Source organism: Crocodylus siamensis, chromosome 4 (genome assembly GCF_052110815.1).
Source record: "Crocodylus siamensis isolate JL-2025a chromosome 4, ASM5211081v1, whole genome shotgun sequence".
NCBI lineage: Eukaryota > Metazoa > Chordata > Crocodylia > Crocodylidae > Crocodylus > Crocodylus siamensis.
Genome location: NC_143398.1, coordinates 170,525,352 through 170,552,229, shown reverse-complemented (window position 1 = coordinate 170,552,229; position 26,878 = coordinate 170,525,352). Strand labels below are relative to the sequence as shown.

The window sequence follows — 26,878 nt, the reverse complement described above, 5'->3', positions numbered from 1 at the left end:
CTAATGTAACCTGTAAAGTAGATAAAAAGTGATTGGCCAAGTTGCATTTATATTTTTGCTCTGAATAGAGATTGTCACATTTCGGTCTACTCATTGGCCACTACTGGTGACTTAAATTTTCCCGAATGCATCTACTAAGGAAAGCAAGACAAGTAAAAGATGATTCTGGGACTTTATTTTCTCCTTTGTTTGCTTGGATTTAGGGAAACTGACCTTTTCCAATGCTCCTTGACTGATAGTTTGTGTGGGTAAGATCAGAGTAGCATCTCCAGAGTGAACTCCTGCATCTTCCACATGCTCAGAGATGGCATGTGAGATGACCTGCATAAAAAGAGAAAGACATATATTAGTCATTCCATCAATATGGCTAGCTGTAACTTCTCTTCCATGTACACTGTGAAGACTCCCTGCATGAGACCACAAGAAATGATAAAAGGGATGGAGAAATACAATAAAAATAGAATTCCCTAGGAACTTCAGACGTAGTAGTTATTAGTGCCCACAGCATCATTCGCTGGCCTTTTTTATGTCCAACTATAGTAGTCACCCCAGTTAAATTCCATCTATCTCTGCAAAATGCCTTTACAGTTTAAAAAAACAGCTATCATGCTTCTGGATATGAGCTAATTGGCTGTGTAGTCAGCAAGCAGTTCCCATTTCTTTTTCACCATTTATACAAACAGACAGATGTTGTGGATATTTCACTTCCCTCTGGAGTATCATGCTGTATGGACTATTGCTAGACTCTCTGGTCTGGTCTATTGTAATTAATCCCATGTTCCTGTTTCAGGTCCCAATTCAAAGTCCAAGAGGAGATCTCTCACTGATTCAGGGGACATTGTACCAGGCCTTGTGAAAGCCTCATCACTTTGAATATTTAGAGTAAAATATTGATGGAAATGCTAGAGGATAACTCAGAGAAAAGCAAAGGTTTCAGATTGAAAAATATGGGCCAACTAATGCTGGGCTTATCTAGACTCATTCTTTCGCCATCTCAGGAACTAATGGCAAAAAGAAATGATGAAAGGCAAACCTTAAAATGGACTACCAACTGGTGCAATCTTTGAGGGGCAGATCAGTGGGAAAATTTCTGGAGAATTGATATCCATGAAAAATTAGATTTGTTTTTAGTTTATCTCTGCTTAATACAACTAAGAACCATATCTAACCACCATAAAAACCATGGCTTAGAGCAACACATTAATCAAGTCACCGTGACTCATATTTTGCAGGGACTTCAGGGAAAAAATAAAGAAACTGCACAGAAGGAATAAAAAAAGGTTCTTACTCTTCCAGCATTGGCAACTGCATCCATTTCCACCTCTCGGGCCCCCTCAATGAATTTTGTCAGTACAACTGGGTATTTCTATCATTCAAATAAAACATAAAGGAGAGCATTTATGAAAAAGCGTTTTTGGTATTATAGTATCATAGTAGCTAGGGTTGGAAGGGACCTAAACAGATCATCAAGTCTGACCCCATGCCTTAGTCAGGAATGTATTTTGGGGTCATATGACCCCAGTCAGGTGTCTATCCAACCTCCTCTTGAAGACCCCCAAGGTAGAAGCAAGCACCGCTTCCCTTGCAAGTTGGTTCCGAGTCCTAGCTGCCCTAAACATAAAGCAATGCCTCCTGATGGGAGGTACCGTAGGACCAATCCATCTTTAATCATTAGAACCATCTTTGGGTGCAAAAAAACTGTAAGTCAAAATGTATACTTCATTTTACATATGAACAAACTATTGCCCAAAGAGATGAAGGAACTAACCTTGCATTATTGTATGAAAATTGCTACATAAAAGGTGCACAGCACTTAGCAGGATTTGGCTTGTCATAGCCCTATCACAGTCACAGGGAAAAAAATTGTGGCAGAAACAGAAAAAAATCCCTGAAATGAAATCTTGGCTCAGGGTAGTTAATGTCAGCGCTCCCATTGATCCAATGGGACTAGCATTTCACTAGTAGGAGCTTGACTAAATTCTTCTTGTGCCTGCAAGGCTCCTGTTCCTCAAAGACCTTCTCCTATTCCTGATTACTGATTTATAGAATAATTAATTGCTCATTACTTTGCACCAATGATTGTTTGCTCACTCAATTAGTTACATACTTCAGTCAATGAATCTGCTCCTCTCTCATAGTGGAATCTGCTTAACTCCTAATTGTAGCCAGTCATTATGCAATGGTGACTGTCACCATATTGCCTCTTCCTCGTTGTTTTTTTTTTTCTTTTTCCTAGCCTTCACCTGCCTCCTCTGGGACAAACTCATCCCATTATGACCCCTATGCCTCTGCCTCCCTGCATCTCCTCAGTCTGGGACCCTGGACCTCTGAGCTAACACCACCAATTCCACCACAGTTCTAGCCCAGTAACATGACTATCATCCTTGAGTCTAACTTTTCGCTGGTTTATACATCCATACCACTTCATTCTTCATAACATTGGCAAGATGCAGCTTTTTTCCCCATCTGCACAGCTAAAATTATCATCTGGACAACATTACCTTGACTTCACTACTGGGAAACCTCATCTCAAGCCTCCTCAATATGCACAGCTTACTCTCTCAAGGCCATTCAAAAGAAACCTCCTATGTCTGTTTTCCTGACTTAATGTTTTTACCATGCCATTCCATTGTCACCTGCCCTTCTGCAGTTAAATCCAAACTTCTGGTCCTGACACTGAAGAATTTTCAAAAGGTACTTTATGATGCTTATGCCTTGCAGAGTTGGCTCCCCAGCTCTATTCAGCCAATGCTAGACTGAGTGTACCACATCTTCCATAAGCATCTCCACCCTTTTGCCCTTGCTACCTGTTACACAAATGGTGCTCTTAAGTCCATTAGGCACCTAGGTCCTCTTTTATGCCCTGCTGAATTTTATCATAATGTCTATGGGGAAAAATGACTACTAATAATCGCTTGGTAGACAGGTCCTAGTACATCTATCTTATGACTGAAAGTATACACACAGCAGATCTATGTATTAACTTTAACTTTATATTATTCTCACTGTGCCCTATTTCTCCTTTTCTCCACTCCCCCTTTTTGTCTGCTGATAAATACAGTAAAGACTGATAGGCTTAGATATACACCTAGGACAAATCAACCACAGATTCAATTCTTGGTGCCTGAGCAGCCCCTACCACAATGGAGCCCAATGCTGCAGAAGATCACTTGTGTTATCCTAATGTGAACTGCAGATAAACAATAAATCGCACAAAGGTGACAGTACAAACTAAGCAGATTTTCCCTACATAGATTTTCATATACTTAGGGCAGGCGCAGTAACAGAACAGAAGAGATATCTGCAGAACCCAGCCCAAGAGAGATCTCAAATTGGATGAGGAATTTACTCTGTGCAAGGAGCTCACTGCATTTCTGCTACACAGAATGACTTCCAATTTGTTCATGGGAATAAACTATGGTATTGGATTTTATGTTTAAATTCTTCTCTCTAACACTCCTGGACCATTCCTCTGTCTAGCTCCAGTTATAGCAGATAGTTTAAATCTAATCCATCGCTTTGTTTTGAGCCATCACTACATCTCAACATCTTACCTGTCTCACCCACTATTAACTGCCAATTATTTATTAGACAATAAAATGAAATAAATGAGATCCTCTCCATGCTCAAGAGGCTCCCTTTGGAAATATATAATAAATGTAAGGAAATGTGTCTTGTAACCATTGGACTCACTATAGCTGTATTAACTTACGTAGATAATATAGCTATAGTGAGTCCAACAGTTACAAAACACATTCCCTTACATTTATTAGAGGAAGAGTGAATTCACAAGAGAAGACAATGCTACCATCTAGAGCGCTTCATAAATTTCGGTCTTGATACAATTTTTCATTGGAGCTTTTACGAGTGAACAGGTCTTTGATTATTCTTATTTCTCTCATTCTTCTAAGGAGGATGGAAATTCATCCACAGAATGTTATTGATATACTTAGTACCATATAATGCCTTTCCACAATAAAAATGCACCTCTTGTGTAACTAAATCCTCAGAACAAGTCATGATGCTGGGCAGTCACTTACTTCTGGAAATGCTTTGTTGGAAAGACCAGAGGGGGAAAACGTTCCATAACCATATCCCACAAAGACATATACATGGCTGCATCCACACAAGCGTGGATGTTTGTTTCCCCAGGTACAAAAAGCAGCAGCATACCTTGTGCTGCTACTCTGCACCCCTGGGGAACACCCAGGTTACCCCAGGTGGGATAGGGGAGGCTGGGGCCAGCAACTGTGCTGTCCCCAGAAATCTGCTGGTGTCAGCATCCTAACTCTCCTGATATCAATGGAACTATGACTATTCACACCAGCTGAGGACCTTCCCCTCAGTTGTTTGCTACCAGTAGTGTATCAGGCATACTCACAGCAGTCTGAAGGAGGAGCATGGTTCAGAGAATAGGGCTAAGGGCAAGAACTCCAGATAACTGGATTATATTTCCAGATCCAAGATTGACTCCCTTGTTGAGGAATACTCAGCAAGTTGCTTCAGACCAAATATGCAAAGGTAACATTTTCTACTATATTGGAAATTGAGTTCTTTTGAAAATACGGCTCCAAATGCAGATGGTGGCCCTGACCTCTTATGTGAATCTAGTATATCATTTTTCAAAATGCAGATAATAATGATCCTTGCTCTTCTTTGTAAATCACTTTGAAGTTGACAGATGAAAATGTACTAACTATTCTTATTATTGTATTGACTTACTCATTAAGGGTACTATTATCTGCAATATCTTATCATTGAGTCCTCTCACCTTGCCAAAGGCTTAACCACCATCATTATACTGTGCACTTTTAAAATATCCAGCTTTTCTTACCATTGAAACCTTAAATGACCTTGGTGTATGCCAGAATTCCTTTGCTAAATAATAACACAATTAGCTTTAAAGTTTAGTTGCGTTAACAAAAAATGACTGCCCTTTTTTTAAGTGGAGTTAGTTCTGATGTGTTTATTGTATTGCAGGTGTCTATTCTGAATGGAAGTTATACATGGAAAAAGAAACAGCTCAGCAAGCCAGACAAAGAAATAAGACCAATCTCAGAGAATGCTGATACAGAAGACTCCCAGCTAGTAAAGAGCTTTCTTTGAAACTTTGACATTCTTCATTCAAGTCCATTTGTTTAGTCTTCCCCTTTTTCAGCTTTCCCAATATCTATTGTGCCTTAATAGTGATGGAAAGTACAGAAGTAACTCAGCAGAACAAATAATTGTTCGACACTGCTCATAATGAATGAATGGAGTTTGTTTACTGGCCTCTGCTCTACCCACTCTTTTTGGAAATTATGCTGATCCTTCTTTTTTGTTCCCTCAAAGTTTCATTCGCTAAATTTCAAACTCTGGCCCACCTAAAAAAAGTACCCCAAACTAGCTTTTGAAAGCACTTAAGAAGTTAAAAATACCTTTATCTTCTGTATTACAAACTCTGCTGGTCAATTAGCCAAATGCATAAATATGAAGTAGACAACAACATTGCTTTTTTCATTGCCAATGAAAAAAGGAAACATAAGAAAGAAGGAGAGATGTCAGATATTATGGTTAATAGCTATTCATAGATCCATTGCTCATGAATTTGTTGAGTTCTGGATATACAATCTGCTTCTACAACCTCCTGTGGTAATGGGTTCCACAAATTAATTACACAATGCTTAAAAAGTACCTTTTCTTGTTAGTTTTAAACCTGTTTCCTACTAATTTCAGTGAGTGCCCCTGGTTGCGAGACTTGGTAAATAACAGTTCCGTATTCACTTTGTCTACACCCTTCATGATTTTATAGACCTCTATCATATCCCCTCATCAGCCTTCTCCTTCCAAACCAATGAATCCTAGCATTTTTAATCTCTCCTAGTAATTCAACTGCTCCGTACCCCTGATCATTTTGGGTGCCCTTCTCTGTACTTTTTCTAACTCTACTACATCCTTATTCAGATGAGATGACCAGAACTGCACACAGAATTCAAAATGTGGTCCCACCGTGGATTTGTATAATGGCATGATGATGATTTCGATTTTGTTTTCAATTTCCTTCTTAATTATGCCCAACATTTCATTAGCCTTTTTTGTCACCATTTCAACTGAAAAAAAGCAAGGGAGCTTAACTTGCTAGCAATTAGCTTATATAGGATAACCTGAGAGGTACTAACCTTAATACATTAACTTACAGCAAACATATTGACCAGAAATAGCAGTCCCTATGTAATGGCTACTTAGGCATCAATCACAGGGGACAGTTTGCAGCAATTAACATCAGTGTACAATCTCCCTCAAAGGCAAAAAGCCAAATCCCTACCTATAGGCAGTATCATGATACTCCAAGAGAGGTCCCACTGACATGAGCAAGGCTTCTAGCACAGTAAGCACACCATATTCAGTGCAAGGGTGACCACAATCTGCCCAAAAGAACAAGGGGTAAGTGCTGTCAGCTGTGCTTAAAAGGCCTTATTCCAAAAGGAGAAAACGAACAACTGAGAAGAAACTGCATGGGAAGAGAGGAGGGGATAAATGAGTACAGTGAATGTAAAGAGCAGTAAAGACACAGGCAAAGAAAAGGCCAATACCTGGGAGACTCTGGTAGCTTCTGCTAAGAACTTCTTCATCTCTCCTTCTGTGAATACCACATTCATTGCAGACCCACTGTGAGAAAGGAAATAATATAATATAATATAAAGCAGGCTACCTTCCTCTGTGTTTTAAAAAAGCAAAGCATGCTATACATCACAGCACTTGTTCTCAAACTACTGTACTGTTACTGACTATTAATGCCATCTCCCTGATTCCAACCACCTGTCCCCTCCTTGACTGGAAGAAAGGAGAAGCTGGTCTGTAAAGCCAGACTCCATTGTACTTACCCAACAAGATGAATGACCTCAAGAAAACTTGGGAGGAAAAGCAGGGCTTGAGTGAAGAATCAAAAAAAGAAGCTGAAGTGTAGCATAACCCTTCCCCAAGCTCCCCTTTCTGATCTAAAGCTACAAACCCTTTGTCTCATCTTCCACAAGAGATTTACTCAGTGACTTCTTCCCACTCAGAATCAAGCCTCTCGCCTCAGTTCACCACCAGTTTTTCATCTTTCTGTATGTGTGCATGTTAGCTAGGAGTTCACTATCAAAAGGGACACTTTATCCAGTCTTTGGAGTGCCTGCTTGTCACAATGCCAGGTGGAAACAGAAATGCATAGGCTTGGCAATATCTGTGACAGCCTGAATGTGAGGAAAATGTGCAGTGTTTTACTAGGAATTGTGTGGCTGGGCCCTGCCACTGAATGCTTTCCAGTGCCTGAGGAGCATATGTGAAAAAAATTTGCTCTGAAATCTCATCATCCAAAATTTCAAGAAAAGGGGGCTGGGAGAAAGAGGATAGCTGTTTGCTCCCCTTTTATAACCAACTGCATATACAAACCTTCCTTAAAAAAAAAAAGAAGAAGAAACTGTTACACCTGTTTTTTTCCTACTATACGTCTACTTACACTCAGTAAGACTCACTGGCCCTTCTATTTTAGTGTTAAATTCTCATGGAAATTTGGAGGAAAGGGGATTTAAAAGTATTCCCTGATGGGATTTAAAAGTATTCCCTTATGGAATGTTTTAAAAGCTGTCAATTTTACCTAAGAGAAGTAGATGAGATTGCCTGAATGCTCACAGTATTTCCCTATACTCTCCTTTTCTTAGTGGGCTTATATAAATCAGTATAAAGCCATGGGCTTCAAAACAACTATGCCAATTTACATCAACTAAGGATCTGGTCCACTCTATTTCATGCACTGTTTAAGGGTCACAAGGGTCCTGCATGAAATTAGTCAGGATTATAACCACAAAAATTACTCTGCTTTGGAAGGTGAGGGAAGATAGCCAGAATACTGCAAGATTCATTTTTTTGCTTTGAAATTTTGATGCATGTCTACTCTACTACTGTCCCCCTCACTCCCCACCCTCCACCCCATATACTCTTCTTGTCCCTGGACTTAAAACATCTCTGAAGTACTGCATTAGAAACATCTCTAATGCAAAAAGTCTTTCTGAATGGGATAAAATCGATAGGATCTATAGATTTTTTTTTTCTAAAAGCCTAGGGACACACATCTATAGCATTTTATAATCCTCCCCCAAGCTATAGGGAGTTCTGTTCCTGCTACAGGGCTTCATACAATGGTTCAGCAGTTCTATATCATTCTGTATTCAGTTCTCTGGGATTTTTTGATAAGGGTACAGCACACATTAAATCTTTTTTTTTTAAATAAAAAGATTGTTTCTACTCCATTTAAAATGAACATGATGCTACTCATTTTGATATTTGTCTCTCCTTCTTATTAAAAGGACCCCATCTCTGATTCTATTTGCACTTGCAAATTGCACCCAGCAAATTGCATCTCTTTTCCTATCTGCTCAGCTATGAAGCTCCGCGCTACATTCACCTCTGAAGAGTGATTGTTCAGAACCCTGGTGTGTGCTGATGCAACTTCTTGCAAAGTTTAGCTGTTAGAAATGCTTGGCTTTGTAAAGGAACTATTTGAAAAAAAGTAGCTGCCAAAATAGAGAGACAAAAACCAGGCACAAAAGAGCATTTGTAAACAGGAAACTGCATCCAGAGGAGCTGATAACATATAGGGATGTGCTATCATTTCTGACTGACAACAGCTCCAGGCAGGATACATGTTCCTAGTATGTTTCTGTCTCTTTTTCTGCAGGGAAAACTATTTCTCCTTTCCAACGATGGACAGACATCACGAAACATTTCCAAGAACCCCAAGGGGTATCATAGACTGCTCATGCTCTGGGCCTTGGGGCATGAAGAAAAGTACAAAAGCGAACAGATATTATTAGGACCTTGTCCTGCCTTTGATCAGTACCCAAGAGACTTGGTGGATTTCTTGGCTTCTTTTAATGAAAGCTGTATCCTGTCTTCACCCAGCACAGTGTTTCTGTCCATCTTCTAGAGAACCAGCTCTTCTCCTCCCCCTTCAAAGAGCTTCCCCCCCCCCACATACACATTACTTTTGTACATACTGCATGCAGCCTGATATGCACTGATAGACAAGCTTTACCTCAACACATAGGAAGGCCTCAGCAAGCACGGGTAGCCCACAGAGTCTGCAAAATCAACAGCTTCTTTCTAAAGAGTAAGGAGGGAAATAGATTATGAATTTAGGAAAGTTTTAAATTATACTTGTAATGGTAAAACAAGCTACATTTACCCTTATCCCCAATAGAGATAATGAAAAATAGGATGTTTTCATCATCAGACAAGCGTGTACAGACAATACTGAACCTTTGAATTTCTTCAGCTCTTAGTTTGCCTCACAAACCCTCACACATAGGGTACAAACCCTCACAAACCCTCACACATAGGGTACAAACCCTCACACATAGGCTTGTCCACATAGCATAATAGTGAGAAAGTCTGATTAGAGCTCACAACAGCCAGTGAAAAGCAAAATGCATAAAACTACTGGGCTGGATTCTCTGGGCCTTTTTACATGTTTTGTGGTGCCCGAGTAGTATAATATACTCAAAAGTTATAAGAGCTGTCAACATTTGGTATGTCAATTCCTTTCAGCCCCTCAATCAAAAGAGCATTATGAGGAGCAAGGGGACAATCTCCCTGTTTTATTGTGTTTTGGTTTGGTTTGGTTTTTGAGGCCAGGGAGTAAATAAGAACCACCTTGAGCTTGTTCTAATTTATGTTATAGACTGGTCCCAGGATCAGGGTAGCACAAAAGTAATCTTCCCCTCCCAACTCCAACACTTTTACCATTTTCTCTGGAATACACCTTAACCAAAGAGAAAGTTCAGACCTTGTAAATGTTGTCACTGATGCTTACTGTGATTAAGAAGTTCATGAATGTTGATAGTAAACTGTTTCCTAAGTGAGGTATAATGCATGTTCTAGAGCAGAGTTTCTCAACTTCCGGGCCGCAACCCAAAAGTGGGCTGCAAAAATATATGAAAGGGTTGCAAACAAATGGATTCTTCTTTAAAGAAGACAAATTTGGAAAACCGTGGCTTTTCCTTTGCAGGCTAGCAGAGTTCCAGCCTGCAAGGGGCTTTTTGACCTCCCCCTGCCTACCCCGCACACACCTGCCCCCTGCCCCACATGCTGGGGGGGTTGGGGCACTGGGTCAGGACTGGCTATTAATGTTTACAAGTGGGTCCTGGTATAAAAAAGGTTGAGAATCACTGTTCTAGAGCAGAGGTTTTCAATTTTTTTTTTCATTTGTGCACCTGTAAAGATTTTCAAATGAAGATGCATACTCCTTTGGAAATTTTGAATGGAGGTCAAGACCCCACTGAATTGTAAGTGTGAGTACTCACATATTTTGATTGATCATAGTCATCTTTCATGGAGCCCTTAGACAGTCTTTGAACACCCAGGACCCTGTGGACCCAGGGGTCCATGGACCACAGGTTGAAAACCACTGTTTTACAGCTTGGAATTAACTTGTAAAGTATGCCACTTGAAGAGCAAATAAAATATCCAAATCCCTGTCACCTCTCACATAAGACATACCAAAGTGCTAACAGCCTTCCAGGGTGCCTGAGCTACATTGAGGTCATCCAAAACAGCTGAGAATACAGATCGGTCTTCTGCCCGGTCAATCTGCAAAGGGTTGGTGCCCAGGATCTTCACCCCATTCTTGTACAGTGGTATTGCCAGGTTATTTGGAATCTGCCCACCTACAGAAATAATGCAATCACTGCATCCCTGCAGACAAGAAGAGAGCAAGAGAGAGGGGTCCATGGTCATGCAAAATGACATCTCCCTTTGTTAGCAATGACTATTATTTATTATCCAATGCACTGTTTTGCAACCTATCCAAACAGTGCCAGAACAGAGTTGTATTGATCCAGGAGCATCTCAAGAAGCAGACTGCAAATCAGAGACTACATCTTTCCTAGGGAAAAAGTGCATTCCTCCTTTGTGTTACCCAATATGTTGACAACATAAGATTAAATCTTAGTTCATCCAAACATGGAGCTTTAATACCCAGACTATCTGGGTCAGATCAAAGACTCCAACCCACCCCCACCGTATTCCAGTCACTCCTGTAATCCTTAGGGATGGGAAGCATGTAAAGCAGTTGCCTTGCAAGCCAGCTCCCCCTCTTATGCTGCATTCCCTGGGAAGGACAGGCTTCAGTTGGGAAAGGGATGTCTTAAATCCCTTTCTCCTTTATGAAGCTACATTTACCATAAGTAATAAGAACCTGTCTTTAAGTAAGGCTAACAGCCTGTCCAATGCTTTGCAATGCAAACAAACGTACAGACTGCAGAATAGACAGCCCATTGGACTACATAAACCTCAACAGATAAGGGGCTTATTGGGTTTGGGTTTTTTGTTTTCAATACATTTAGTCTTTTTTTTTTATTTATTTAGGATCCAGATTTCTGCTAATGCATTCATACATATTCAACTCACAGCTTATGCAAGCGAATTTCAGACTACAGGGCTCTCAAATTCTCTACCTCTTTTCATTGTATGAGAAAAGTCAGGGGGTATTGCTAACCTAAGTACATGGGTCTTTTTTTGTTGTTTCCTGCTTGGATGACCTTACCATTTTAAACAAAAGAATAATGAATCACAAATAATGAACAGGCTTGTTTGCATATGAATATCCTTTTTCACATATGAATGCGGAAACAGACATTAAAGCTTATGGGAACAAAAAAATTTGGTGTGAATATTCACAATAGTAAAAATAAGCCACCTCAAAGCATATGTAAAATGAATGTGGGTGTACATTGCATTTAAATAATGCAATAATTTAGAATAATTAAATAAATCCATTTGGCCCAGTTTCATGCCATTCAAACAGCTACTGTTCAGTAAAGAAGCTGAGCATACAAGGCAAGTCAGGCCAAAACCATGAGTGAATGCAACAGCTGTTTAGAATCAAGTGAGCATTTGCAAACACCATTTTGCAATTATTTAACCATCTCTAACAAATAAAAAGACAAAATCAAATACAAAAGCATGGGATAATCTAGCCCTTGGTGCTGTCTTAGAGTGCAAGTGCATCAACTTAGGTTAACTGACAAGTGCAGTTTTACTGAAAAGGTTTGCCATTGACTGCGCTGGTGGAAGAATTCAATTTTAATGAGTGATTTAAAAGACCAGTAGGTTCCAATCATGTATGCTGAAGACGTAAGGGACTATGGGAACCAACTAATAATAAATGTTAGCACAATTTAAATATTATAAATCCTGCTCCATAATAACATACTTAATTTTCTATTGTAATGTAAATTCATCTTTATATAGTGCTTTTTATCCCAAAAGCTAAAACAGCAGTTCATAAAGTGAACAAACTAATGCATACAATACTGAGATCACTTTATTTCCTTTGGATCTGTAGCTATATCTGGGAGGAAATGGAGAAGCCGTACAACAAACTAATAAGTGAGAACTTAGGACAAGAAGTGAGACATGTCTTGCAAACGGCAGGGTAGTTAGATTAGAAGGATGCAACTACCTCATCTCTTGTATTTGCTAAGAGATTGGATTTGCTCACTCTCTACTCTTCAAGTTCTCTAGAAGCCAGGAATACTTATGCCCTAGGTTTTACATCTAGTCCAGTTATAGCACCTTAATAACATGCCATGGCACTGGATCAATACCATCCCAGAGGACAGAGTGCCACCACATGAACAAGCAAGTCATTTCTTGTGATGGAGAGGTGTTTGCTGTTCATCTACCAGTCTAATGATGCTTAGAGAAGGCACTCAACCAAAATGTTTGCTAATCCAAAATGTATTTTAACATCTACCCTTCCGCTTAACGTTCTATTTTCAGTTTCTTTTTCCTTCTTTCTTTCTGACAGTTTCACTTGGCAAGTCTCCCTTTGGAACTTGTGGAGCAGCACAAATCTCATATCCATAAAACCAAAATATTACAATACCCTGGAATATGTCAGATAAGGTGATATCATGGACTCCAACCCTGAGTAGCTAGAAAAAGCTATGTTGACTAGGCAGAGAGAGAGCAGAGGTCCTAAACATTCACTCTACCTCAAAAGCAGAAAGAGCTACGTCCAGCATTTAGTGTTGTGCTACTAAGGATACTCATCAAAAGAACAACACTGATCAGCTAAGGAGAAACGCCATACTACTGAACAAATTGAGGAGGAATATGGACTCCATTACATACCAATTTAGCAACCGTGATATTTTAATTATAAAGTAAACTGAATAACAACTTTGCTGGCATACATTTAAAAGATATACATGAGGCATGATTTTGTAAAAGAAAAAGAGAATTATTATCCCTTTTATTATAAAATTTCTCTTTTTATTACCACCTTGCTTTTTATGTCATTAGTAAGAGAGTTGGGTTTTCTCTTTTCCTGAGTTTGAAAACAAAGTAGACCATTACAATTGTACCTAGGAGTCTCCTTTAGTTTTATTAATTGTTTCAAAGTGATCCTAAAAACTGGAAAAAGTATACAAAGAGATCCCTAAGCAGATAGGTAGTGAAAGAAAAGGTAACAGTTTCACTGGAAACAACCGAATAAATCTGTGAGCAGGATTTTTTTTTAAAGTGTTTTCCTCATAGGCTGCCATCCAACTTTCTAGTAGAAACTCATACATTCACTGTAAATCACTTTACTCCAACATATGACTTAGTTCTATAATATTCACTTTTGTGAATCATGACCTTAATTTGTTTTAACAAAATATTGGGCCAAATCTTGAGGTCTGCTCAAAGAAAATGGCCTACTCACAGAAATAAAACAGCACTCAGTGTAAGACCCTAATCCAACAAACATTTAGGCACGTTCTTACCTCACAAAACCAGCCTTCCTCAGGATGGCTCTCAGGGGAATAAATCACATGCATAAGTGTTTTCCTGAACTAAGGGCACAAATTGTCAGGCTGAAGCCACTCATTATACTTAGGCAGTAACTTCAAAGGGCATTTGCTTGTGGAAGAAATTTGTGTTCAGCCTACTGGTTTTCGAAAATGATGTATTACACTATCTGCTTTATTGTAAACAATATGTTAAGAGAGATCTGAGTTCTAGTCACAGGTCTGCCACTTGCCTCCTGGGTGACCTTCAGCAAGGTCTCTCACCTCTCTGTGGCTCACTTTCCCCATCTTTAAAATAGACCTCCTTTGTAAAGTACTGGTGGAAACAACACAATAAGAGCAAGGTCAGTTTTCATTACTGTTAGCATTTATAAGTTTACCTAATCCTACATTTGACTATTACCCCTCTTATATCCTAATGGACTTAACAGCTCCTTAGCAAACCTCTATATATCACCCACCAAACAGTAAGTAAGCACCAAGTGCTTTTAAAAAAGATTAAGACATAGAAAGCTAGTTGGAGGGAACCTCAGAAGGTCACATCTAGTCCAACCCTCTACTCAAAGCAGGACCATCTCCAGCTAGATCATCCCAAGCCAAGGCTTTATCTACTCAGGTCTTAAAAACCTCCAAGGACAGAGATTCCACAACCTCTCTCAGCAAACTCTTTTAGTGCGTTACTGTCCTCCTAGTAAGAATTTTTTTCCCAATAATCTAATCTAAACTTCCCTTGCTCCAACTTGAGACCATCAATCCTTGTTCTGTCATCTCCTACCACTCAGAATAGTCCAGCTCCATCCTCTTTGGAACCACCCTTCAGGTAGTTGAAAGCTGCTATTAAATCCCCTTTCAGTCTTCTCTTTTCTAGACTAAATAAGCCTATTTCTCTCAGCCTCCTCTTATAAATTGTGTGCCCCATTGTCTAAACCATTTTCATTACCCAGCACTGGACTGTCTAATTTTTCCACACCATTTCTTTAGTGAGGGGCCCAAAACTGGACCCAGTACTCCAGACACGTCTTCACCAGTGCCAAATAATAGAGCTGTGCAAAACAGCACCATTTTGCTTTGACTTCTGTTTCACCATTTCAACAGGGCAGTGTTTCTTTTCAAGTTTATTTCACTTCAAAGCATTGTTCCATTTCATTTTGTCAAAACTGTTTTGCTGTTTCAACACCATATTGACGTTTTGCCCATAGGCTATAATGGGGAATCATGAAACTGCCTATAACTTTGTCATTTCTTGCCTGATTTGAATGAAAACAGCAGGGATGATAGCCCCTGCTGAGGCCACAAAGCCTGTCAAGTGTCAATGAGATAGGTGAAGGGGTTTCTGGGGAACTGTACCTCAAGCCGCTGACAAGCAAAACTCATGTCACGTGTATGTGCCAGACATCTGACTCTCCAGGTACCTCTCCACTTTTACCTGTGCTGCTACATCCCTCTTCCCCACTACTCCAGCCTGACCCTCACCCCCTGATGCCTCCAATTGGCTTTCTTGCCTACGTTATGTGCCAGCCTCTGGCTTCTTAACTATTCCTTCCATCCAGGAACAGCACACACACAGACCAACTCCAAGTGCTTCCTCAGCCTGAAAAAGGTTTTTTCAGCCTGAAAGCTGGCATCCCAGGCAGCTAAGTTGAGCTCACCTGGAGCTTCACAACTCCACTACAACCAGCAAGCCTCAGGCCTGTCAAAGATGTGATGGGTCTGGCCTTTCCCCAGCCAGGACTGTGTGCGTATGTGTGGTGGCTGGAGGTTATGGCACCTCCTACCCGTCTTCCCCCAGGGAGATCCTCAGTCCTGGCATTTTCTGGGGCTGCTGTGCCACTGGCAGTCCCACCAGGCCTCCCATCCCGGTCAGAGTGCAGTTTTCATGGTCATGCGCAGGCCCTGGAGCCTCCTCCTTCCTGATAGCCCCAGCCCATACCTCCATGTTCGTCCTGGCAGGGGAGCTCAGCAGGGACAGTTCTTCCCCTGCTGGCTGGTGAAGTGAGTGCTGCCTCCAGCTCTGAGAGTGGGGCATGAAATGGTTTTTAAAAAATGAAAAAAGGAAATAGGTGTGGACAGAGTGAGGAGGGTGGCATTCACTCCATCTGCACCTGAAGCTTGGGGAACCCCAGCAGTGGGAGGTTCACCTTGAGGAACACCAGCTGCTCCACCAAACCAGGATCCAAGGAGGTATGGTGGGATATCACTACATCATCAGCAATACTGAATACCCTCTCTCTTGGAACACTGGCTGGTGGGCAGGACAGGTGTTCCCGGGCAACTGTGGCCAGATACAGCCACATCTGGATGCGGCTTGCCCAGTAGGCCAAGGTGTCGCACAGCAGCAACTCCATGTCCTCGGTGAGATAGGCAACCACTAAGGCCTGAGAACTACCTGCCTGATGGTGGGGTCTGGTGCCTCTGTACCCTACCATGGAATCCATGCCGATGGCCCAAATTGGCAATGCCTGTGGTAGAGGAGGAGACTGGCTGGTGGATGGCATGCTAGCATGGGACAGTGGCTCTTCTGCCTCACTGACTCTCTTCACCAGTACCTCCGTTCACTGATTCAGGCTTTGGCTGCTGCATAAGCTCCCCTTCACTCTCAGGTCACACATGGAGGCCAGCATGTAGACCATGCTGGACTGCAAGGGATCAAGCCATTTCCTGATGCCCTCCTTCAGTTGCCTCACCAGTGCCTGCACATCTGGTGACAGCAGCTTGCCCCAGCCAGGAACATTGATCCCCTGGAACTTCTCTATTTGGTTCTGAAGTTCCCTCACTACGGGGATCACCTAGCTAAGGAGGGCATCACCAGCGCTGAGGGTCTTGGTGGCCTCAAGGAAGGGCTTGAGGACCACCAAGATCTGGGCGATGGTATCCCACTCAGCTCTGTTAAGGGAGCCACTGATCCCAACCTCCCCAAAAAAGGCCATCTCATGAATGTCCTTTTGTTGCTCCATCAGCCTCTCAAGCATCAGGTATGTGGAGTTCCTCCAAGTCTCCACATCCTGCATGATTTTGTGCTGTGGGATGCTCAGCTCTGCCCGTTTGTCCTGCAGCTTCTTGCCCGCCTTGATGCTCCGGTGAAAGTAACCTGCCACCTTCCTGCATTTTGAAATAAGCTTGCTAGTGGTGCTGGCACCATCATCGACAGCCCTGTCCCCCTCCAAGGCATCCCTGAAAATGAGGTGGAACTTGCACGCCACACGGTGGATGCCAACAAAGTTGGCATCACGGACTGCCTTCATCATATTGGTCCCATTGTCAGCAACCATGAACCTGCAGGTGAGCTCACCCTGTCCAGTGAGCCACCCCTGCACCAAGCAGCTCATGGCCCCCATGATCTCAGTTGCCATGTGGGACCCATCCAGTACCTTGGCTTGAAGGAGAACCCACTGATGGCTTGACTGGCCACACCAGTGCCCTGTGAAAGGTATGCATGATCTCCACCCCAGCTAATCCAGATGTCCGAGGTAAAGTGTAAGGCCACTTGCAGACCTGCCCTGCACAGCTCCTCCCTCAAGTACTCCCTGCATGCCTCATACAGGGAGGGCACTGCCGTCCTGCTGAAGGTGGTACATATGGGCACTTGGTATGTTGGGGCCACAAGTGCCATGAGCTGCCTGAACCCTGGCCACTCAACTAAGGAGAAGGGCTGGCCATTAACAGCAAGCATCTCCCCAATGCTCTGGGTGATCTCGCCTGCCTTTGCAACACGCCCCGCTTTCTGTCCACCTTTCCCCCACTGTTCCAGGGTGGCCTGCCTCTGCTTTGGGGGGGATAGGGGCTTTGAAGCAAGAGGGGGACTTCCCTTTGGGCATGCTCCCACTGGTACCAGGCTGAGGAGGAGCAAGGGTAAGGGGGTGGTGCCTGCGGAGATGCATCAGCATTCCCATGGTGTGCATCTGTTTTGTTCCCTTGCCCCAGCTGATTTTAGCTCAACAGTGCAGGCAGATAGCATATGTAGGACCATCTGCCAGCTCAGAATGATCCCAGACCATACTACTACCTGCTTGCTTCTGGGATGTGGGTGTATGTGTGGATGCTGCTGCACTTTCCCCCTCCTCAACAGGCAGAGGCACAGCAACAGAAGGAACAAACTCAGCTGAGCCACATGCATCCATTATCTCTACCTCAACGTCCTCCGCAGTGCCTTCTGGGGAAGGAAACCTGGTTCTAGGGGAAACTTGAGGAGTGTAGAGCACAAACTCAGAAGATTCCTCCTTCTCCCCAAAATTTCCCTTGCTAAGGCACTCAGCACCAGCTCCAGCTCATCCTCTGGCACTGGAAGGCTCAGCATGGGAAATGAAAGTGGAGTGGAAGAGACTGTCATGCTGGTGCTGCTGCTTGTTGTCATGGTGGTAGTGGGGGGGGTGTTATGGCTGGTGTTCTTGGAGGGGATGCAGGCTCAGGCACAGGCACTGGCACTGCTCCCATCTCCTTGCTGCCTTCAGAACTAGTGGAAGCCTAATGCCTGCTTGTTATAGCAAAGAGGCTGCATCTCAGTTGGGGGGGGGGGATTACAGCTCTTTCCCTCTACTCCCTCTTCTGCCCATCCCTGAAGGTTTGCCAACTGTCTTTCAAGCACGCTTCATGGTTTTTCATAGCGTCTTTGCCTTGGTGTGCTGGAAAATCTGTGTTCTCCTGTAATGTTATCAGATTTAATTGTATATAATTGTATATATACCTATATTTATGTAATGTATTTATGTAATAAATAAAACAAAAATATATAAATGGCTGCGTTCCTATATAAATTCTATATTATAATATCCAATATATACTGTGCTTCCCTGCACAGTGAATGGAATGCTCATTGTGAGAGAAAGCACAGATTTGAAAAGAGTCAAAATAGACTAACAAAAATAAAAAGAGGATTTTGGGGGAGGAATAAATTGAAAAGAATCAATGAATATAATAATAAAATAAAAGGGTATAGAAAGCATAAGGTTGATGAATCCCACTTGCTAGGCTAGCAAGTAGGAAATGAATGATAGCCTTTGCTGTCTGATGCTGAGCTGCTGGAAGACACAGCTCAGAAACTAACCCCAGGGCAGAAAGAAGCTCAGTTCAAATAATGCTGTTTTTATCCTGTTTTTCCATCCCTCCCCCAAAGCACTGGGATTGCAAGGGACCTCAGGGAAGGACCACAGTCACTGGCCAGCTACAAAGTCAATATGAGAGCAGTCCTTCCCTCCTTCCCCCCCACCTTTCTTTCTGTTTCCCTGCAAGCAAGCCCAGCTTCAGCTCTGAAACTTGAAATATTTCAAAAGTTTTGAAGTGTTTTGACTGCCCTCATTTCATTTCAAGGCTGTTTCAAAACCCTTTGTTTCATTTCAATTGTGCTGTTTCAAGCTTAAAATGAGTTGAAACAGCGGCAAAATGAAACAGCCAACAAAATTTCACTCAGCCCTACCAAATAGAGGGGAATAATCACTTCCCTTGATCTACTGGCAACACATCTACCAATGCAGCCCAGTATGCCCTTAGCCTTCTTGGCAACAAGGACAACAAGGGTTGTCTTATATTCAATAAGCTGACCACTATAACCCCCAAGTCCTTTTCCGCGGAGCTGCTGCCTTGCCAATCAAGCCCCAGCTGGTACCAGTGCATGGGGTTATTCTGTCCTAAGTGCAGGACTTTTACTTGTCCTCATTGAACCTCATGAAACTTCTTTTGGTCTAATCCTCCAATTTGTCTAGGTCTCTCTGAATCCTAACACTACCTTCCAGAAAGTAATGTAGCTGGGCTTCTGATACCACAGTATAAAGATGCCGTCAGAAATCTGACAAACGTCTGCAAGAAATGACCCTAGTAACAAATGGCAAGTCTATACCACCTGTGTGCCATACCAAGAATCATCATGTTGCAACATACTCTGTCCACTTGGTCCCACTCCAAATTCGGCAACGTAGCAATGCCTTCAAGCAGGAGTCACCAACCTATGGCCCATGATGTGGCCTGCAAAGCTGTGGTTTTGGCGATATTTGGAGGCTGGGGGGTGGCCTCTGCCTATGCTGTGCTGCAGCTAAGTGTTGGGGCTTTGATAGAGGGGGAGTTCTCCCAGCATGGCACCACATTGCAGCTGTGTGGCAGGGAGAAACAGCAGAGATGATCAGGTCCTTGTAACAACTTGCCTTAGACCCAAGTTGGATTATTCTGCCCTGCTGGAAAACACTGTCAACCACTGATTTAGAGTAGCACTGAGCCACAGCCAGAAACCCTCCTAAGCTCTATGTCTTGCGTGCTTATTGGCATAGACTCATCACTACTCTAAGCCAGCTACCATGCCTCAATTCAGGATCTGCTATAAGCAAAGCAGGAGCTAATGACCGGAAAATGCTTCCTGACAACAGTCCTAGGTACGGTTTCATAGGCAGTGTAGACATATCATCTATAGTTTTCCTACACCAAACGAACCACCTGCTATCTTTGCAAAAACCCACTACTCCTTTCATAATTAACTGACAAGTGACTTGAAAAGGTTTGGCATGACAGGACAATAAGGTACCAACTAACTGAGGAAGTTAACACTATGATACAATCTTGGTTTTTCAAGATGCATTCAGCCCTTACTCAGGCTTCAACTGCATGTGCTCAGGATGTTTCAGGCCTGAGGAGGTTAATAAACAAACCTAAAAACATAACCAAGGTCATAATCTAGATCAAAAAACATAAATTCAGACAAATAAAGATGAGCTATCATTATGGAGAGATGGGAAGTAGAGCTTACAGATAAACCAGGCCTCAGTGTAAATGCATTATTCTTTTCACGTGTGTGTTTTGTATCTTATTTGCATTTGCTCCCTCATCAGCCATCTCTGCCTTCTCTTTGATCCTACGGTAATTAGGCACTGTGTTTCATCAGCGTTATTTCTCTGATAGACTGTCACACCAATTTTCTCCCCACCCCAGGTTCAGAAGTTCAGTTTTGGTTAAATAAACAAGAGTTTAGATGCTTAATTAGATGCTTATTTAAATGAACCTCATGCAAACTTTTCAAGGGAGAAAAAAATTGGGCTGACTGTTGCATGAAAACTGGCACAAATCATGTTGGCTTATCCAAGGGCTATGCTTTTCAGTTACAGTGGGCACATCTACACGAGTCACTAGAGTGCTGTAGCATTGGCAGGCGCAAACTGATGCCAATGCTACTGCGCAGTAGCTCATTGTTACTGCACAGTAGTGTCAGAAAGCAAGTACTGAATGACTGCACACAGCACATGTGTAGACGTGCCCAGTATGTATTTTATCAACACTTCACAAGAAATATAAAAGAGGGCAAAGACACGGTGAGTAGTAAATGAGCCCATCCTTGATAAGAAAATCTTGTCTGAGGATGCATAGACAGCAATTTTTTGTGCATTATGTTTTTAATTGTCTTTTACTTGCTTTTCAAGGCATAAGTCATAATCAGCTGGCCTAGCTACAGTACCATCTTTAGAAACTTGTGTGCATTTTCAAACCAGCTTAGATCAATCATTACACTTTAAAACATGAACCAGAAAGATAGCATAGAACGGTATCTTCAGAGCTGCTTCAAGAACTGAGATACCCAGCTCCCAGTGAATTCCAATGGACCTTGAGTGCCTAATTCCCTCCACATTGCTTTAAAATATCAATCATGAAGTCTTAGTTGGGAAAATAAAAGCACTGAAGCTTTTCCATACTTCCCTCAATCCACCCTGCCCCCAAACCAAATCTCTCTTCCATCCATCCAAGGGCTAGCTGGGATTTCCCTTTCACTTATCAATATAGCAAGGGCAGAACAGCTGCAAATATTTACAACCCCCATATCTGAGGCCGCAAGCACGAGATTACTGAAATAGTGTTCTAATTTCTCATCTTCTGCCCTCAAACTACCTATCACTTCCACTCTTTGGAACGCACTCAGCCCCCTAATCACAGCAAGGTAAAGCCAGATACCCTAAGCATTTAGGCTCACTTTCAGCCTGTGAATTGTTCTGCTGGCTTCAATAAACCACTCACATGCTAGAAGTCAAGGGTACACTCAAGTGCTTTCAGCATCAGGAACTGAAAGTCAGCACTGCAAGGGCAGAACAATTTAAGCAATAAGTGACTGTGCAACAAATTAAATCTGCCTGTAAATATTGCACAGTATGTAATCTTTGCAAAATAATTTAATATTTATTTGGCATTCATTATTGAGCAGTCTGTTAGGAGCAGCAACAATGTGGAAAATGCAACATCAGGGTCCAAAATAAACAGCTTTAGCAGGCACCCCTGCCAAAGCAGCCAATGACTTGAAATTTTTAAAGTTTGGCCTGCTTCAGGGCTCTTTGCTGATGCAGTTTGTGAGGCTGTTTGGATTTCTTTTATTTACCTCATGTTGGTAGATGTCCAGGATCCTCTCCAGTGACAGCTCCTCGAAGTACAGTCTGTCACATTCATCAAAATCTGTGCTCACCGTCTCCGGATTGCAATTCACCACAACTGTCTTGTTGCCTAGCTGACGCAGCGCACGGATACTGGAGACAGCACACCAATCAAATTCCACGCTGCTGCCTGCCAGGAGATGGGGAGAGTAAGGAGGGGAAGGAAGGACTAACAGGAGGGAGCACAAACAAATGCTTATAACAGCCAAACTTAAAACAAATGAACAACATTCCCTTTCAGGTCAGACCAAGCAATCTAATTGCCTCACGTGGAAACTTTAAGAACCCATAAAAATAATTTTTCAAGCATGTCATGAGCATTGGCTCAGCTGCTCAGGAAGACAAGGCTTGATTGTGTCTGTCAGCCTACATGACTAGACACCCCTGTTCATCCTAGGCCAGCCTTCTACTGCAGCCTTCCAATGCTGTCTGCAAAGAATTTCAGCCAAAATAGGCAGGAACTTGAAGGTGCCCAAATTTAGTCTATATTATTTGTGATCATCCTTTATTCTAGGAAGTACAAAAATACTATGGGGAAATAAAGCTTAGGCTTGCATAGACACTATTTAAGAGAAAAGCATCAGTTACAGGAGAGATGCCTTGGTACTGGGTATGACTAAACTGCATCCAACTGGAGGGCCCAGTGGCAATGAGTTGGGGCTACTCATGGTGGGTAAGAGTAAGGCGAGTATAGAGACCCTCAAAACCCTAGCCCCCCACTGCCTTGTGGATACTCCTTGGTTGGAGAAAAGCTAGAGGACATGACTCTGACAGGAATACCCCCACACTGATGCATTAGGCAATCAGCAGCAGTTCTTATCTGTTCCTTTGTGGCAGCAGCTACAGCCATCAAGGCACTGAATATCTGGACTCGGTCTAGCTTTAGATTCTGTCTCAAGAGTCTAAAGGGGGAAAGGTAGGTCTTGGGCAGATTTCACTCCTCCATACTCTTGCCTAGACATATGCATTGAAGGTCTTGATGACCAGACATGTACACCTCTTACACGTACACCATGGTCCATGGCCTCTTTCTTACAGTCTAAAGATAGAAACACATTAAAACAAAAAATAGAAATAGAAACAAACAGCAGGTTGTTTAGTTAAAGTAGATAAAGGTGTTGTTTTAGAACAGCTTTGCATTCGCCGGCTGGGTCAACACAAGCAGGGGAGTGATTTTGCAGCAGCACAAATAGTAGCAGCACAAATTTGTGCCACTACTTTGCATCACAATGCATACCCCTGCCCACGTGCTGGCTGGGGCTCCTTGTGCCTCAGTGCAGGGGCTTCACAGTGGAGCCCCTGCACTGAGGCATGCAGAGAAAAGGGAGCAGCCATCCCAGGCTCGTTGGGGCACAGAGTGCCTCAGCACAGGGGCTCCCTGCCTGCTCCCCTGTCTCTGCATTTGTCCCCAGACTTGCCACTTTGGCGTAGTTTGCACCACTTTTTTTTCCAGGGTTTTTTTTGTTACTGGGAAATCCTGGGAGAAAATTTTGCCCTGGTGCTGCAAATTAGCAACACCATACACTGATTAATGTGCAACTTGTGTGGTTTGTGGCTCTGCAAAGAAGTTTCCAGCACCACAAACCACATATGCCTGCTCATCTGGATCCAGTCACTGGGTGCATCTACATATTCAATTAATTCAATGCAATGAACTGGAGCTTTTTGTACTGAAGTACACTACTCCCAGGTACAGCATCTACACAAGTGTCCAGGAAAGCAGCAGTTTGAGCCATGGCGGAGCAGCCCCAGGCTGACAGCAGGCTCGGGCCGTCAGCCCTAGGCTCCAGGTAGCAGCATTGGACAGCAGAGGGGCTGACTGGGGCACCAGAGTCCTGAAACTACAGAGCCATGTGGCTGACACTTGCTAAGTTGCCTGCCAGCCCAGAGCTGCTCTGCCCCAGCTCAAATGCTGGTGTCCCAGTCACCATCCACATGTGTGTTTCAGTACAGCAAATGACTCCATCATAAGATAGTACACTGCATGTGTAAACAGCGATGCTTTATTGTAGAGCTAATTAGTCTGCAGTAAAACACATGTGTAGATGCACCCACTATGTCTAATGACTAAATAAAGTGGAGGGCAATAAAGAATCAGGCCCATGGTGCCAACAGCTAACATTATATTAGTGCCTAAGCTACATTGTGTAAGTGGGTAATCATAAACAGGGAATGATGTGTATTAAAATTTAAAGATCATCATTAAATGATTATGCTTACGATCTACAAAAAAGCTTAGATTCATCATAATGTGTTTGCAGTCATTACATGACCATTAAGAATCGATATGGTTATTTTATACATAATTGTGTGGCGAGTTCTGTATGAAATTCAAACTGTGCATAATTGTTCTTTCAACAATATCTAGTAACAAACAGATGGTTGTTACAGGTCACTCACTGACAGACAAACAATTCATTTCCATATTCATGTCAAGCTAGAATCTTGAAATGAGCAATACATTCAGTTTTGATGGACTGCTGAATATGAAAAACATCCCAAGTTTGAAACTGGACCTTTCTAACAGAGGTTAGTAGCAGGTCACCAGCCGTTTTATTTAATTTCAATTATTTAAATATCTTTACATATGTATGAAGCCTCAACTTCGAGAAATAATGGTGAACTGAGATCATCACTTGAATATATGGGATATTAGTCAGGAAAGGTGGAGAAGCTGTAAAAGTATATTCTAGGCACATACAGTAACAGACAAAAGGGGATTGCAACCAACAGGTAATGTTGGCAATCATCACTGTAGTGGCTTACTATTTATACAGATATAATTTTGGGGAAGGTAATATAGTTGTCCCAGTCAAAAAAACAATCTAGTTTATGAGCAAAGGCTATTTTTAAAAGCTAGACACATGACTCATGATGTTATGTATCAGAAAGACAGGTCCAAATTTTCTTAAAAGTAATCCCATAAAAATGGAAGGCATGTAAAAAAAATGTGTACAACTACTGACATTATACCAATTTTCAGTTTTTCACAAATTTTTAGTAATTTTCCCCAAAAAGTGTTTTTAAAGCTGTTTATTAAAGCCTTTAATTATTTTATTACCTTAAAAGCACAATTTTCAGTAAGAACTGCCTGATTTTTGTTTGAAAATATATAGTATTGGTTTCTTTAAAAGCCTGTATTAAAGAAATGTAAAATACTGAGAAATTTTCTACATGAAAAGTTGGAATACATCTACTTGGAATCACAAGAAATGGAACAATTTTTACATTTTGACCAAAATCATGTCCCCATGTTTAACCTTACAAATACATGAATATAGAGAAAACTGGAGGGATCCCACTGAAGTGCATCTGCTTCATAAAATAGCTCCATAAGAAGTTTTGCTAAACTGCTTTTGACAGATTAATATGAACACCACCAGCACCACCCCCATCCCCAGGCCCCCCCCAAAAAAGAAAAAAACTCAGTTATTGCACACAGAACATGGTTTGTGGAAGTAAAGTAACCATTCTATCACCCCTGCTCTTAAGTCTCGTTTACCCATTACTGGAGATTATAAAGCTAGTATTTCAATAACAAAATATACAAAACCAATGGCACACCTATGGTTTTAATCCACAATAGCTACTAGTTTTAGGTGAACACTTAAAAATAGTTTACCCAAACATTTGTTTGAACTATTCAACAGTATTGCGACCTGTTTGTATTCACCTTCTGCAAATTTTCTAGTCAATATGTTACTGGCAGAAATGTTCACAAAAACAGCAAATATGAGAGACTATTAACCACATGTTCCTTCTGATTTCATTCATCTCAAAATTCTCACAGTGAACCTGTTTCATTTATGGCCCTCCAATCAGAGGACAGACATATACCATGTAACCTATATGTCTATTAAAAAATGAACAACACAGTTTGATTAAATACTTTCAACAAACTACTTGTGAATGATATACCAAAAACTGTACAGAAAACAGCTAAAAAATGAAAAAAATATTTAAAAAGTATAAATTGTTTGGAAGAGAAAAATGGGAAACTATTAAATAAATTATTCACAGCAATCTATTTGACCAGCTCTAATACTCATTAGAAAACCTTTGTGCTTTTTAATTATCTTGGTGGTCTTTTTAAATATCATAATGATCTGTTAAGACAAGGTTCTTTGGGTGAATCTGATACCTTTTATTAGACCAACTTAAAAAATAGTTGGAAAATTTTTTTCCAACTATTTAAGTTGGTCTAATAAAAGATATCAGATTCACCCAAAGAACCTTGTCTGCCTGTATCCTTAGACCAACACAGCTACAACCTGCACCCCTATAATGGTCTGTTAAGACACTTAATAGACATAGCAGCTCACCTAAAGATTCTCATTGATAGGTATAAGGATTTATCAAATACAATCATATGCATTTAAATGACACAGCTGTAACAGCAATGAATATGGGTACAAGATACTAGATTCCAAAGTTTTTTTAGCTGCAAGTAAGAAAATTTGCGGGGAGGGGCTCACTGAAAATCACAAACAGGCAACATACTCTCAAATTTCAGTGGTAAAGTAATAAGAAATATCCTATATTTTACAGGGCATGAAATGATGTCCCCAAGCAAATGTAAAAAGCAAGTTCTGTATTTTGAAACCAGGTATTATATACCATGTTCTGGCTAGTTTTGTTACCATATGAAAAGAGGAACAAATGAATCACAAGAAT

At 41.7% G+C, this 26,878-nt stretch overlaps 1 protein-coding gene across 1 annotated transcript in view; it reads right to left on the bottom strand.

Annotated features, from left to right (window-relative positions):
- The window catches only part of CPS1 (carbamoyl-phosphate synthase 1), a 129,766-nt gene that overhangs the window by 23,486 nt on the left and 79,402 nt on the right, over window positions 1–26,878 (bottom strand). Inside the window, exons 24-29 of the mRNA XM_090041226.1 lie at window positions 22,153–22,334; window positions 10,519–10,713; window positions 9,056–9,123; window positions 6,573–6,648; window positions 1,289–1,366; window positions 214–321 (exon numbers count right to left, since the gene is read on the bottom strand). Of these exons, the coding sequence (XP_089897352.1) occupies window positions 214–321; window positions 1,289–1,366; window positions 6,573–6,648; window positions 9,056–9,123; window positions 10,519–10,713; window positions 22,153–22,334 (707 nt within the window). The remainder of the gene's footprint in view (window positions 1–213; window positions 322–1,288; window positions 1,367–6,572; window positions 6,649–9,055; window positions 9,124–10,518; window positions 10,714–22,152; window positions 22,335–26,878) is intronic.